Consider the following 15,549-nt stretch of genomic DNA (forward strand, 5'->3'; position numbering starts at 1 on the left):
ACCCCTCTAGGCGGTCACAAACCACCGAGCTGATCTCCCTGTGCTGCGTGGCTGCTTCCCACTAGCTATCCACTTTACACTTGGTAGTGGATATATGTCCACGCCTCTGTCTCACTTCGTCACAGCCTACCCCTCCCCCTCCCCATATCCTCCAAGTCCATGCTCTAGTAGGTCTGTGTCTTTATTCCCGTCTTATCCCTAGGTTCTTCACGACCTTTTTTTTTCCCTTAGATTCCATATATATGTGTTAGCATACAGTATTTGTTTTTGTCTTTCTGACTTACTTCACTCTGTATGACAGAAGATGTGGCACATATATACAGTGGAATATTACTCAGCCATAAAGAAACGAAATTGAGTTATTTGTGGTGAGGTGGATTGACCTAGAGTCTGTCATATAGAAGTCTATTTTATAAAACAGATAAGAAACCATTTACCTCTGGCTGCAGCAGAGGTGAGGGAAAACTCAAGTGTTTGCTGAGCATTGCACGCACGCGTGCACACACACACACACGCACACACACAACCCCTCATGAGGGTCCAATTCACTCCTGACCCACAGAAGAGACTCTGAACAGAGGTCTCCCTTCCTAACTCTGGCTCAGCTCTTAGGTCACTAAGTCCACAGACTAATAATTCACTTATTCCTTCCCCTGGATACCACATGCATGAAACTTTCCACGTTATGATTTACCTAAAATAAAAATAATGATCCCAACAACTGGTCACTTAAACTAAGTACAGACAGATGGCTTCTAACTAAAAGGGCATGAGTCACAAAAGCAAGGCCATAACATGAATGGCACCCTCTAAAATCAAGCAGTGCACAGCATGTATGGTCACACATGGCCGCCCTGTGGACCCCTGGATTAGAGGAGCCTCAGGAAAGATGGGGTCCAGTTTATGGGGCCCTAGTAGACCACAGAGTTTCACTGAGAGACACTTTTTTTCATTATTGCTACAGTCACCCAGAGTCCAGGAACCAGCCCAGAGAAACTCAAAGGCCGGTGTTTTGTTACATGAGGGATCCTTGGGCTGGAAGTACTTCTGCATCTTGGCTGTGATGGTCACAGGAATCTACACCTGTGATTAAATTACATACAGCTGTGAACACACACGCACAGGTGCACGTAAAACTGGTGAAATCCAAGTAAGTTCAGTGGAGTGTGTTCATGTCAATTTGCTGATTATGATGCTGTGGAATAGTTATGTAAGATGGTAACTTGGGGAAAACTGACTGAAGGGTATATGCGGCCTCTCTAAGTTATTTCTTACGACTGCATGTGAATCTACAATTATCTCAAAATAAAACTTTAAGAAAAAGCTGGTGCTCTGGTAAAGGGCTGAAAGGTAACTTCTGACCCTGGCCACATCCATCAGAGTCTTCAGATGTGTTTCACGGTTTTCCCAATCAGTTACTCACTCGCCAATCCAAGCATGTGATACAAGTGTTCTACCCGTTTCTAGAAATTGTGAAGTGGTTTATGTGTGTGTTTTTTCTTAATCATTTTTGGCAGAGGTTTGTCTAATTTATCGGTGTTTTCGAAGTAAAGAACCAGCTTTTGTTTTTCTTCAGCTTCTCTGTTGTGTCCTTAACTTCTATTATGTCCCATTATCATCTGTTCTTATATTTATCTACTTACTTTCTACTTTCAGTGACTATATTTTTCATCTCTAGAAGTTCAATTTTTATTTTGCAAAGTCACCCATCCTTTTTCCATGATGTGTTGCCTTATTGCTGTGGTTCACAGTCCTTCCATATTCTCTTTAATCAATCTAAGTGTATTTATTTTATTGTCTCTTAGACAGTTTTATTATTTTCAATCCTTGGCAGGCATATCTCTCTGGGTATCATGTCTGCTGACTCTCCTTTGTGGGGATAAGCTTGCTCACGTGGCTTGTCATTCTTTATATTTTATTTTTCTGCTATGAATTCATCTTTAGTGGAGGCGGTTTTGTTCTGTGGGAATTAACATGTCTTGGATTATGAAAATAGCTCTATAGAGTGGTTCTCATTTGCTTGTCAGGACAGGAAGATTTTCTGTGGTATTACACGGATTTTGTATGTTGATTTCTAGGTTTGCATTTGCTCTATCACACGCAGAGCACAAATGTGGCCCCCAGACCAAAATGTGGTAGGGGTCCAGAGTTTCCTTTGTTTATTGCCTCTAACTGTTTGAAAACTATAAACCCTTCTTTTTATTCTACTAATTGATACCTTTAACTTAAGTGTGCACATACACACGTGTGCACACACACACAGATATGCACACCCATGCTTGAAATTAGATCCTTTACTTAAGAGCAAGATTAAAATAGTATATATTGACTGTCTATTATAAAAGGTGAAGAAGTTGATTTTTTTTCCAGTGATTCATCAGTCACCCATTTCCTCATTTTTGTTACTAACATTTCAGAATTTAATCAAGTATTTTTATATTAGATGTTTTTACGTAGTTTCTCATTAACCATTCTTTTTTTTATAGTTCATTGCGTTTCAACACATTTATTTTGATTTTAATACTCATATCTATGTTTAACTGATTTTGGTGTATAACAAATCAGTTCTTTTATAATACAATTTCCTCCGATCTTGTGGGAGGTTTTTTTGGTTTTTTTTTTTTTTTTTTGCGGTACGCGGGCCTCACACCGTTGTGGCCTCTCCCACTGCGGAGCACAGGCTCCAGACGCGCAGGCCCAGCGGCCATGGCTCACGGGCCCAGCCGCCCCGCGGCCTGTGGGATCTTCCCGGACCGGGGCACGAACCCGTGTCCCCTGCGTCGGCAGGCGGACTCTCAACCACTGCGCCACCAGGGAAGCCCCTTGTGGGAGTTTTTTATTTTTTTAGCTAAAAGTTTTTTTCCTTATTTCCCCAACTCCCCAAGCCCCTAGAAAACAATCAGAGCCACAGTATAATTCCTGAATCTTTGTGCATCAGGGAATGTCTTTCTGCAGCCTCATGAATGAAAAACCACTTATATCAGGGTATGATTTTGGAGTCACAGCATATTTCCCTCAAAAATTTTGTTGCAGTGATTTTTGGCAGTTAAATTTGGGCAACAGAAAATACGGTTAGCATTGTTTCTTTTTCTTTATAGATAGCCTTTTTTTCCAGCCTAGATGTTTATCTGAGTATTTCTACATCAATAATATTTAATAACATGATCAGGAGATTTGTTCTAATTTTAAATTGTACATGGAGAGCTCTTTACATTTTGTTCATTTTTGGGTTTTATTCTGCCAAAAAGCTGTTTTTACATTGTGTCCTTTATTATTGCATCTGTTTTGTTTATTCTATTCTCTTCTTTAGTAACAGCAATTATCTGTCTTTTATATGTCTGTTTTTCTCTGAAAATGTCTTTTTGGTGCCTTCACACGTCAACACACATGAGCAGATGATAGATTCCAAGGAAAAAGAAGTCTCATTGTTCTTATTCCCTTATATGTTCACTACAAGCTTCTCAAATTAATTCTCCACAAGTTTCTGCCTGTTGCTTATTCTCATTACAGATTCCAGTGTCCATTCAAATTCTGCTATTCCAGTTTGGTTTCCTTACCATCTTTCCTTGCCTCACTCAGCAAATTTTCCTCTAGTTGCTTCTTCACTTGATCCATATTTTGGAAAAGCTGTCCTCTTATTGTTTAATCTTTCACTTCCTTTATTCTTCCATGTTTTCTTGAATTTCATGCCATCTAAAATGCATTTCTGTTTTCCACTGTGTAGGTTATAGAAAAAAATCAAAAGGGCTTAAACAATAAGTTAATGTGTTATCTTAGAGAACAGGAAGTCAGGAGTTAGAGGAGGTTCCATTGATTGGTTGAATGAGATGCCCAAGAATGTCATTAAAGCCCCCTGTCCTTTCAAGCTCTCCACTTTGCCATCTCATGTTGGCATTGCCCTTAGCCTGGATCCTTTCTTGGATGCGAGGTTGCTTTAGCAGTTCCAAGCATCAAACCCACACATGGTAATGTCCAGTAGGAGACAGAAGCCACTGGAATATCCTTCTTAGAAGTAAGGAAATCTTTCCTAGAAGAACATAGAACTCCCCTAGTACAACCTTCCCTCCTAGCTCATTGAAAATTTTTGAAAATTGGCAAAGGCGATAGGAACATCTGATTGGCTTTAAAAAATCAGGATTTTCCCCTACGTCTTGGAATAGGGTCATCCTCCTCTGAGTCACATGGGGAATGTGTGGGCACCCAGACTCGTTTGGGGGTTCTGCCAGAAAGGAAGAAGGTGAGGGATGGTTGTTGGGTAAACAGTCAACACTGACTACTTTTCTTTTGAAAATTTTATTTTTCTCAGCATCCAGAGTGTCATTTTTCGTATTTTTCACATCACAGATTTTTCTGAGACTCCATGTTGTTTTGTTTCTGTTTTCTTAACTTCGAAGAAGGAGAGGTCTCTAGGCACTGGTGTTTGCCAATAAACAGAGAAGGCAGATTCTTACTGTCGCTTTCGCTGTTCAACTGATTGGAATCCTCTTCTTGTGACTTAAGCAGGAGAAGTAACGGAGGTTCACAGTCCCCATCCCTATGTGATGTATCTTCCACCATCCTTCCATGTCATGTGAGAGCTGTGGAAGAAGGAATTCACACTCTCTTCACAAAGAGAAAGATTGATTTCTTTATCAGGATGAGCAAAGGAATCCAGAAGCACTTTCCTATGACTGTTCCCATCTCAAAGTTTTTCTAATACTGAATCTGAGTTCTGGGGTACAAAGGTGTTTATCCACCCTCTTTTGTCGTAGCCAATGAAAGGGACTGAGGAAGAGAAAGGGCTTGGAGATGCCCGATCCCCATATTTGCTTGCTAGAGCCTTTGATTCTCTGAGCCCAGGAAAGAAAATGGGAAAAGATGAAGCATTTCTTGTTTTGTCCTTTGAGCCAGTGTTACCTTAAGTAACGAAGTATAACCGTGTCAATTGTATAATGTCCATTTCAGTTCCATAGAATGTGGCACAGTGGGATGGCATTCTACTTAACTATTAGTTTTACAAGTTCAACCCTATGGAGTTGGTCAGATGTAAGACAGGGAGAGAAGGTAATTCCATCTGTCATTACATTGAGTAAGGGCACATTCCTGAGGGGATATGAGATGGGGGTATGTGAATCTACTCTTTCTCAAAGGTCACAAGTCTGTATACACCTAATCTTAGTTTAAGTCAAAACTAGCATATCAGGCCCATGATTTTATATTTCACTATCATTTTTAATGAGATAAAGTAAAGCAATGGTTGAAAACTGATTTAAAGAAAATCTTTGAAGACATGACTATATAGATATGCACTGTTCAATGCAGTAGCCACTGGTCACAGGTGGCTATTTATATTTAAATTAATTGAAATTAGGTTGAAGTAAAAATTCAGTTCCTCCGTCCCACTAGCCACAGTTCAAGTGCTTGACAGTCAGAGCTGACTGGTGGCTACCATATTGCATGTGCACATACAGAGGACTTGCATCATCATATGAAGTTCTGTGGGGCAGTACTGTGCTAGAGCTGTCTTACACTGGCTCAGTGTCTGTTAGAGTTCACTCTAGCTCTAAGTCAGCTCTCTTTAGAACTTGATTTGGCTCTGGATGTACACCCGCCCTGTCTAATACTATAGTCACTTACCATAGGTGGTGTTAAGCACTGGAAATATGGCTGGTCTGAGTTGAGATGCTTTATAAGACACACATTGGATTTCAAAGCCTGAGTATGAACAAAGAATGTCAAATATATCATTAATTATTTTATACCAACTCTATGTTGAAATATCATTTCGATGTATTGGGTTAAACAAAATTTCTTATTGCAATTAATTTCACTTGTTGCTTTTTACCTTATTTAATGTTGCTGTAAGAAAATTTTAATTGACATACGTGGTCCATGTTCTATTTCCACTGGACCTCTTTACCCTCTACGTAACTCCAGAATGCTCTCCCTTTCTCTGTCTCTTTCTCTAGGTCTGTGCTTCCCAGTACAGTAACCATAAGCCACATGTGTACATTTAAATTTAAGTGAATTAAAATTAAGCAAAGTGTAAAATGCAGTTTGCCCATCACATTAGCCGCATTTCACACACTCAGTAGTCCCATGTGCTCAGGGGCTACCATATTGCACAGCACAGATACAGACCATTTCCATCACTGTGGAGAGTTCTGTTGGACGGAGCTGGTACAGGTTGTACACAGTGATGGCAAAAACCACAGAAGTGGGGCGTGAATGCCAAAAGCTTGGGCGATGTTTCCACGGTGCCTAACTCTGCAGCACGTTATCCTCCCACCTCCTGGAGCCCATCCGTTCCACCTTTGTCAGACATGTTTACGCACATCTTATCTCCTCTTCTCTCCTGCAAGGGCTGTGGCAGCGTATCTCCCTCTGAACACACTTTCCTCCACCCTCCAGTCTGTACTTATATCTAACACTGTGCTTTGTACAATATAGGTACTCAGTAAATATTTGTTAACCGACTGGAGTGACAGTGCCTAGCAAGTGATTGGAAATATGTGGCTGTTGCTAGTGGGAGATCTCTAATGGCTCAGTAGCAGAGGGGTAAAAAAGAAAGAGAAGGTCAAAGCCAGGTTCCCAAGGACGAAGGAAGAGCAACTGGCAGAGAGACAGAAAAGAGGAAATCAGAGGGATGGTGGTGACCTGGCATCTCATACACGTCACCATAATCCCTCTGCTCGCGCCACCATCCCTTCACGGGCAGCAACAAGACACATTGTGGGGGAATTCACAGCCTTAGACAACAGCTATAGAAAAGGTGCAAAAGAAATCCAAAATATTATTATGTGATAAATAAACATGTAAGGCCTATAAATGAGCAGTTGAAATGGCATGAAAATTAAGGGTCTGGTGAGGAGAAAAATGAAAAATGTTCTCTCCCTGGGCCAGCTGGTTTGAGTTACATTTTATGAGCAGCATGTGGATTCCAGCACCCTTGTTGAATTAGCAGCAGAATCACACATTAGTTTTAAGGCTCCCTCTCGAAAAGGAACATCATAACGATTTTTAATTGGGGCTGATAAAAATGTAGCATTACTTGTAGGTTCCTGAGAGAAGTGAGTTGTGAAATTGGGTTTTCATTAAACCTAATGATGGAAAATTAAGTGTAGGGAGTCTGGTGAAATGGGGTGTGATAAAAGGCATCCCTTCTGCATTATCAAAGGTTAATAGGGAATAGGTGAGGTAAGATACCCTGGAAAAGGGAGTCCAACTAGTTGAATTAACAAACCTTGAAACTCCCTTGGTTCTGAGTCTTCGTAGCATCATTAGCACCAGCACTGGCATTATTACATATGTTACAGCAATACAAGTTGCTCAATTTCAGACACGTTTGTTTTCCATTCCAGTGTTGGTTTTGCTGACACCAAGTTTACAGTCTGTCTAGCAATGTGTTTAGAGGAAAATATCCATATTGGTAGCTGTTTGGTTTTTGAAACACTTGGCATCTCACAAAAATTGTCAGATGCTGTTTCCTAAGAAGCCTATCTCTGCCAGGCAGCTGGTCTCCCAGGAAGCCCAGGTCCCAGGCCCATGGGTCTCTGAAGATATCTGTCACCATATATGATAGTGGCTTAGGTGGGACACACTCACAGAGCTTCAGGCATTGACTCCGGTTCATCCTGTCCTGGGAATCATGAAGTGCAGCATCTAGAGAAGCAAACTCAAGTGCTCCTTTTTTCTCCATCCCCATGAGGGATGTTCACTGGAAGGAGGCCTCAGATCCATGGAAGCTGGGATGCCTACGAGAAGTAGCGTGAGGGGCTTCCCTCATGGCGCAGTGGTTGAGAGTCCACCTGCCGATGCAGGGGACACGGGTTCGTGCCCCGGTCCGGGAGGATCCCACATGCCGCGGAGCGGCTGGGCCCGTGAGCCATGGCCGCTGAGCCTGCGCGTCCGGAGCCTGTGCTCCGCAGCGGGAGAGCCTACAACAGTGAGAGGCCCGCGTACCGCAAAAAAAAAAAAAAACAAGAAGTAGCGTGAGTCTTTAATGAGAAGGAGTCTTCTGAAAATCCTTCAGTAGTTTCCCACTGGCTTGAAGATTCTTAGACATTCACACCTTTCTAGGCTGACCTCACAGCATCTCTCACAGCTTTACCCCCATCATATTTCCACTCTCTACCTCCTCTCCATCTTATCTTCCTTGCTCTTACCTAGATGTGCTTGGCTTTTCCAGCTTCTTTGCTCATGCGTCCAGTGGTTCTTCTTGTCTGTCTACCCTACTAGACCATCCAGCCTTGAGGGTGAAAGCTGTATTCTGTGCATTTCCAGTGTCTACCAGAGTCCCTGGAACAGAGTGGGGCCTCAGTAAATCTAACTCCTGATCACAAGGGTGTGATGGGAAAGGGAAGCTGTGCCCACATTCGCCAGCTCTGTGTTTAAGCAACGCCAGTGAAGATGTGTTACCTGTTACCTCAAATCCCAGGAGAAAAGTAAACAGTATTTTTCTCATGCTTGTCAGAAGACTTGTGCTTACATCTCACCTAGGCCCTTCTTCCTGGTGCATAAACCTGTATATTCTAGATCCTTCTGTTGGCAATCCTTTCCTTACTAGGAAGAGTTTTGCTCATGCTGTCACATAGGAGGAAAATTCACTTTTACATACAGAATCAATGTTTGATGGGTTATTGCGACAGAGAGAAACAAGCTGAAATATACGTGGATTTTGAAAAGACAAGTTGCAGAAAATGAGGAATGTATGCTAGAACTCCCAGGGAATGAGTGTGGCACAGGCCCCGTGGGGTCTGCCTTGGTACCTTGCGGTGCCTGAAAACATCTGGGTGAGACACATCAAATCTGGCAGTTCTCATCTTACGCATGCCACAAACAGGAGGGTCTAGAGCATAGGCTGTCCATGTCTTTGGGAGGAGGTTGGGGAGACCAAGCCTGAATGGTTCTGGATAAGACAAACTGGCCCTGAAAGATTGACAGTGAGTGTATGGCTGGCAGGGAGTTCATAGGGTAAGAAAGTGGTTTTACTGGTCTAAGGAGAGCAGAGGAATTCAAATTTCAACCTAAGCAGGCATCAGTTTTGAGGGCGGCCCAACTAGCAGGGAGCAGTTAACACAATTCAGTGTGTCTAAAGATTATTATTATCAGACGAGATTATAGATCTTATACCAAGGATAGATGTATGAAGGAGATGAGGCGTAGGACCCAGGCCTGGGAGAAGTAGCTATCAGGACTGAAGGAGGAGGCTCAGGCTTCCCTACCTGTAAGGTAGGTTCAGCATCACTCCTGGATCAAGAGTGTTCAATTCTGGGGAAACTAGACAGTAGGCTGAAGGTGATCATTGTTGCAGAGCCCATAGCTGCAGAGCAGCTGAGAGGGTCAGGGTCCCTGCTGTCTACTGCGGATCCAAGACTGGCTCCAATTCCTCCCAGTGTATGACCCAAAGGAAACAAACTAGTAGAGAAACCAGGTCACACGGGGATGCAGGCAAATGGACCAGAAGCAGACACATGGCTCTGATCTCCAGGGACCTGAGGCTCTCCTCACCTGCAGGCAGGCACCAGAGACGATTCCAGGTAGCCTGCTTCCTCAACAGGAGGGTGCTCCTAGTATCCATCCTGCCTGGCTTCTCACCGGTTCTGGGATTGGCCTGGATTGGCTGAGACCACCCTGGCAAGCCTGAAGGAGGGACAGAAACAGGCAGGAGATGACAGCCAACCTGGAACCTTGTCTTTACTCCATCAAGAGGCACCCTTGAAGTAGAAACGAACCAAGGGGTATGGTGTGTCACTGGTTTGTTTGTTGTTTTCATGTTTAAATCTATCGCCACAGCCATGGCAGGGAAACCGTGTTTCTTTATTCTTTCTGCGGTTCCCTGATCAGCTGAGTCCTGAGTTAGGTCCATCTGCCCTCCTGAGGTCAACCTAGGGGGAGCCACAGAGGGCAGAGGACAAAACTCCTATAGGTGATGGTCTGTTCTCTCCCCTTCTCTTTGAAGCAGATGGCAGCCGTGGGGAGCTGTCCCAGCCCACCCTCACGATCCAGACTCACCCCTACCGCGCCTGCGACCCCGTGGAGATGAGCTATCCCCGGGACCAGTTCCAGCCCGCCATCCGGGTGGCTGACCTGCTCCAGCACATCACTCAGATGAAGAGAGGCCAGGGCTACGGGTTCAAGGAGGAATATGAGGTAAGAGACCAGCCTGCGGGACACTCCCTGATGGGCACAGAGGCTTCGTGGGTACTAAAGGTACTCAAAGTAGGGTCCCCGGTTCAGCAGCATCAGCACCACCTGGGAGCCTGCTGGAAATGCACCATCTCAGGCCCACCCAGACCTACTGCATCAGTTTAGAGTCACACCTGCCTTCAATGGGAAGATATCAATAGAATGGCTCCAGCCCCCATCCCACGTGTTGTAGAAAAGCCAGCAGATCACCCCTGCCAGTGATTTTCAGCAGGCCTGTTTGCTCCTGGTCACCTCTGGCCTCATTGTCATGCTTCTGTTGTGTTTTCAACACCCCCAAGTCAATATCGCATCTGGCGACTGCTGTCCTCCCTCTCTCGGTACCTGCTCCGCACCCCTGCCTTGGACATCCCTTACCTTCCTCCCCAGCGAGTCTCTAATGCCAAGGATTTGTGAGTAGCAGTTGTTACTAAGGTTTAGGGAATCACAGAAGGATTGCAGCCTAGTACAGGAAGTACCGGAATACAAGTCCTCCTGAGGTGAGGTTCTGGTCACCAGACAGGTCTCTATCCACTTCCTTCCCAAAAGTTCCTTTGAGTGTCCTAAAATTTTCCTCTTTTTTTTCTCCTCCTTTTTATAGCAGCCAGGAAAAGAACTCCACTCCCTCTACTTTATCATGCAGAACAATTATAGCTATCTTCATCTCACTCCTTTTGTTTCACTCCTTGCCCTTTAGGCCTCACCTTTTACAAACAAAAGGTAGAAGGAAAAACTCATTAAGATGTTTTCCTGCACTAAAGAGCACCTGACCCCCCAAGAGGAATTTTGCATCCCTCCTGAGCCGGTCGGGATCCAGCTGCAGGCTGCTTTGGAACCAAGCATCTCTTTCTTCTCTTTTCCTTTCCTCTGTCTACCTCTCCTCCATCCTTCCCAAAATATCTTTTGAGCATTTACTGTGTGCCAGGCTCTGAGTTAGATGCACTAGGTTTTGTGGTGGTGGTGGTGGGGGGGGGTGGTTTCTCACATGCATCACGTGGCCCAGACATGCTAGGTTCAGTTTCACTGTGTGCAGTGAAAATGCATTGACTCAGATGCTACACATTTGGAATTCTTGATACTGCAGACTAAGTTTATCTCTCAGACTGTATTCTGAGAAAGAGCTTACAAAACAATATTTCGGAAGTTGTGTGAGGTCATGAAATTGTGCTAAATGTGGCAGTAGGGGGTGTCCAGACATCCAGATTCCAATACAACAAACTGTGTGGCCTATCGTTTCGCTACCTGAGTTTTAAAGTTCTTTATTATTTGAATGAAGAGTTTGGATAGGTGATTACTAAGGGCCTGTCTGGTCCTAAAACTTTGAGAGTATAAAACATGGTAGCTAGGAGGACGTTTGACATAGTTATGTGAACAAAAACGTTTATGTCAATGGACATGAGTAATTACCAGCTCAGGAGAACCAGCAGTTAACTTCTTTTGTTTTGGTTGGGTTTTTTTGTTTTAACATCTTTATTGGAGTGTCATTTCTTTACAATGGTGTGCTAGTTTCTGCTGTATTACAAAGTGAATTAGCTATACGTATACATATGTCCCCATATCCCCTCCCTCTTGCATCTCCCTCCCACCCACCCTATCCCACCCCTCTAGGTGGTCACAAAGCACAGAGCTGGTCTCCCTGTGCTATGCGGCTGCTTCCCACTAGCTACCTATTTTACATTTGGTAGTGTATATACGTCCATGCCACTATCTCACTTCGTCCCAGCTTACCCTTCGCCCTCCCCATGTCCTCAAGTCCATTCTCTACGTCTGTGTCTTTATTCCTGTCCCCGGCAGTTAATTTCAAATATGGTCTAAGTAAAATAGTATTTTTCGGGCTTCCCTGGTGGGACAGTGGTTGAGACTCCGCCTGCCGATGCAGGGGGCATGGGTTCGTGCCCTGGTCCGGGAAGATCCCACATGCCACGGAGCAGCTGGGCCTGTGAGCCATGGCCACTGAGCCTGTGTGTCCGGAGCCTGTGCTCCACAACGGGAGAGGCCACAACAGTGAGAGGCCCGCGTACCGCAAAAAAAAAAAATAAATAAATAGTATTTTTCATATACTCAATCTATAAATTTTGGAAGGATACTGGGATAAGAATTGCAGGTGATGGTCTCATCATCTCACATCCCTGGGCCTTATTTCCTAGGAGGTTGGTTAAATGATCCTGATCTCAGGGGGCCGTGGGGTCCAGCGACTGGACCTCGGTCCTTGTCTTCTTTGAAAAAAGAATTCAGCAAAGAGACAGAGATTATGAAGCAGATAAAATGTTTATTAGAAGCAAAGTATGTGTGGAAGTACACATAGGCAGACTCAGAGTGAGTCGCGCCCAGTAGAGGTGGCTAAAATTGCTTATGTGAGGGCAGTTTTCCAGGTCCCTCTGGCCAGTCATGTTGCTCGTGCCCATATTTGGCCTGACTCAGGGCCCTGCCCGACGTGCACGCACATCTTTCGGCCAAGATGAATTCTAGCACGACGGTTTCTGGGAGGTTGGCGGGACATATTATGGGCTGGTGCCCCCTCTCACCTTTGACCCCGGAGTATCTTTTCTGCACATGTGTGGTCTAGGATGTCTCCTTGACCACAGGAATGAGAAAAATGTGCTCGCCTTATCTTTTACTCAAGCAGGGCTCTGTTCCTGTCATTATCTTTATTTCAAAATGTCTACAGGAGACTGTTTGCAGCTGCTCAGCCTGGGGCCCATCTCTCTCCTGCCTCAATCCCAACCCCTTAAAGTATGGGGGGGGGCATGTGTGTGTGCTCACACTCACTTGTGTAGACCTGTGTGGTGAGTGAATGTCAGGAGAGGGTGTGTTTGTAAAGTTGTATTCAATATCATGAAGGTTTAGTAAGTCATTAGTCATAATAGTTAACTTGTTTTAAAGTTTCAGATAGCATTAAGGGACATATGTGGCTTATCAGAAAGGGGGCCAAGTAGTCAAAGCCTGAGAAGCACTGTTCTAAGAACTTGCAATCTAAAATTTGAAAACAGAAATACAAATACATTTGACGACTTTGGTGCATTTCCTTCCAGAATGATATCTTTTAAAGGTATCCATTCCATCCTTTTGTGGTGGGATTTGGATTGATTTTTTTTTCATTTATTTTTTTGTGCCTTTTTACATTTTCCAAATTTTCTAGCATGGAAATGAACTGCTTTTATAATGAGAGGGAAAACAGTAAATGTTGTTCCACCATTTGAACTTCAACCAGAAATATCATTAAGTAGACTAGACTTGCCCTCAGTTAGTTCAAGTTATATTAATCAGTTAGCTTGAATGCTTAGCTTCTAGTTAACAGCATTTCCTGATTAACTAGAGGTTAATTGGAAAACATTACTTCATAGGTGTCTTTCCACACTGTCTTTCCACTTCCTTAGACTATAGCTGGATATTGCTTTGATCATCAAGCCTCCTGTGATGTCTGGAATCTACATACTGAACAAAGAATCACAAATCTACTTGAAGACTGTTTCCTATTGTAGATATATGATTCCTGGGTCTTCAATCCTACTATCGAACACACACGCCATGTGCTCTGTTTGTTGCCTGTCACTCCCCTACCCGGCTCATTTTCTTCATACAAATTAGTGGGTCTGACAAGTTGACATATAAGGGACCTCTCAGCTATAGCAAGCTGTGTCTTATAAAATTCACTTAAGTTTTACAATCACAAATTTGCTCATTAAATATTTACTGAGTAGTTACTATTTCTAAGAAGTGTTCAAGGTATTTGGGATACAACAGAGAACAAAAATGGACAAAGATCCATGTCCTTGTGAAGCTTGTGTTCTAGCAGAGGAAACCCAAAATAAACAATAGACTTAAAAATAAGGAAGTTATTTTACAATAACTTACTTAATGTAATACGTTAGTAAATAATATAGTATGTTAGACAGTGAAAAACACTGTTTGCTGTGTTACAAACTACCCCAAATCTTAGTGACGTAAAACAGCCAATTTACTGTGCTCACTGATTCTGTGGATCAGGCATTTGGACAGGGTACAACAGGGATAGTCTGTCTCTATTCCATGATGTCTAAAGCCTTGACTGGAAATGCTCTAAGGCTTGGGACTGAAGATCTGAAAGTGTCTTCACTCAGATAGCTAACAACTGGGGTCTCAGCTGGGGTTGCCAGCTGGAACACCTACACTCAGCCTCTTCCGGTGGCCTGGGCTTCCTCACAGCATGGTTGCCTCGGGATCACTGAACTTCTTACATGGTGGCGCAGAGCTCTGCTGGTGAGCCCGCTAGCTAACAAGGTGGAAAGTGCCTCACCCCTTGTTACTTACAGTTGGACGCCACACAGCATCACTCCAACCACCTTATGTTGGTTATACACAAACAATAACTGCCTACATTCTAGGGGAGGGGAATGAGACTCCATCTCTTGATGAAGGGAGGTGTAGCGGCAAGATTCTAAGAGAGAATACGGAACAGGAGTATTGGAAAATATAACCTGTGGATAATACAGTCTTCCACGAGTAAGTGCCATGGGAAATGAAAGAGAAGCACAGGGAAGGGAGATGGTATGTTCCAGGGACATGAGGTGAAGGAGTTCCAGTATTAAACAGGCTGAAAGGGCAGTCTTTAATTAGAAGATGAGATTTGAGCAGAGACATGCTAGAAAGTATCTGGAGGAAAAGAGTCAAGATCAAGGGAGTAATATATCTGGCATGTACAAGGAGGTCAAGTGCAGTGTGAGTCCAGTGAACAAGAAAGAAAAGTATTACTTTTTGGAGAACTAAAGGGGGCCTGACCATATAGTGCCTTATAAGCCATTATAGGGACTTTGGCTTTTACTCTGAATGAAATGGAAAGCCACTGCAGAGTTTTGAGAAGACAAGTGATAATTTTCTGACATTATTTTGAAAGACTGATTCTTGCTGCTCTGTGGAGAATAGACAGAAGGAGGAAAGGGTAAAAGCAGGGAAACCAGTTGCGAGCCCACTGCAGTGACCCAGCAGAGAGACCGTGCTGACTCACCCAGGGTGTGGCAGCGGCGGTGGAGAGAGGTGGCTGGATTCTGAATGTATTTTAAAGATAGAGCCAACAGGATTTTCTAACACATTACATGTGGCCTGGGAGAGAAAGAGAGGAATCAAGGGTGACTACAAGGCTATTACCCAAGCCACTGGAAGGATGGAGTTGCCTCCAGTGGAGATGGGAAGGCTGCAGGTGGGACAGACTTGGGGATGAGGAAGGAATGGGGAGTTTGATTTTGAACTAAGATGTCTATTAGATATCTTAGTAGAGATGGAAAGTAGGTAGCTGGATATATGGGTCTGGAATTTGGGAAAGAAGCCTGGACTGGGGAGAAACCTTTGGGAGCCATTGACACATAGATGATATTAAAAACACAGAATTTCAACTGTGAGATGTCAGAG

The 15,549-nt window shown here is 43.8% G+C and overlaps 1 protein-coding gene across 1 annotated transcript in view; it reads left to right on the top strand.

The window, feature by feature from the left end:
• The window catches only part of PTPRT (protein tyrosine phosphatase receptor type T), a gene marked incomplete at both ends in the record, with an annotated part of 1,089,241 nt that overhangs the window by 983,272 nt on the left and 90,420 nt on the right, over positions 1 to 15,549 (top strand). Inside the window, 1 exon segment of the mRNA XM_081255209.1 lies at positions 9,941 to 10,131. Within this exon segment, the coding sequence (XP_081111335.1) occupies positions 9,941 to 10,131 (191 nt within the window).

This window comes from Mesoplodon bidens (genome assembly GCF_964165515.1).
Source record: "Mesoplodon bidens genome assembly, chromosome: 15".
In the NCBI taxonomy this organism is placed as follows: domain Eukaryota; kingdom Metazoa; phylum Chordata; class Mammalia; order Artiodactyla; family Ziphiidae; genus Mesoplodon; species Mesoplodon bidens.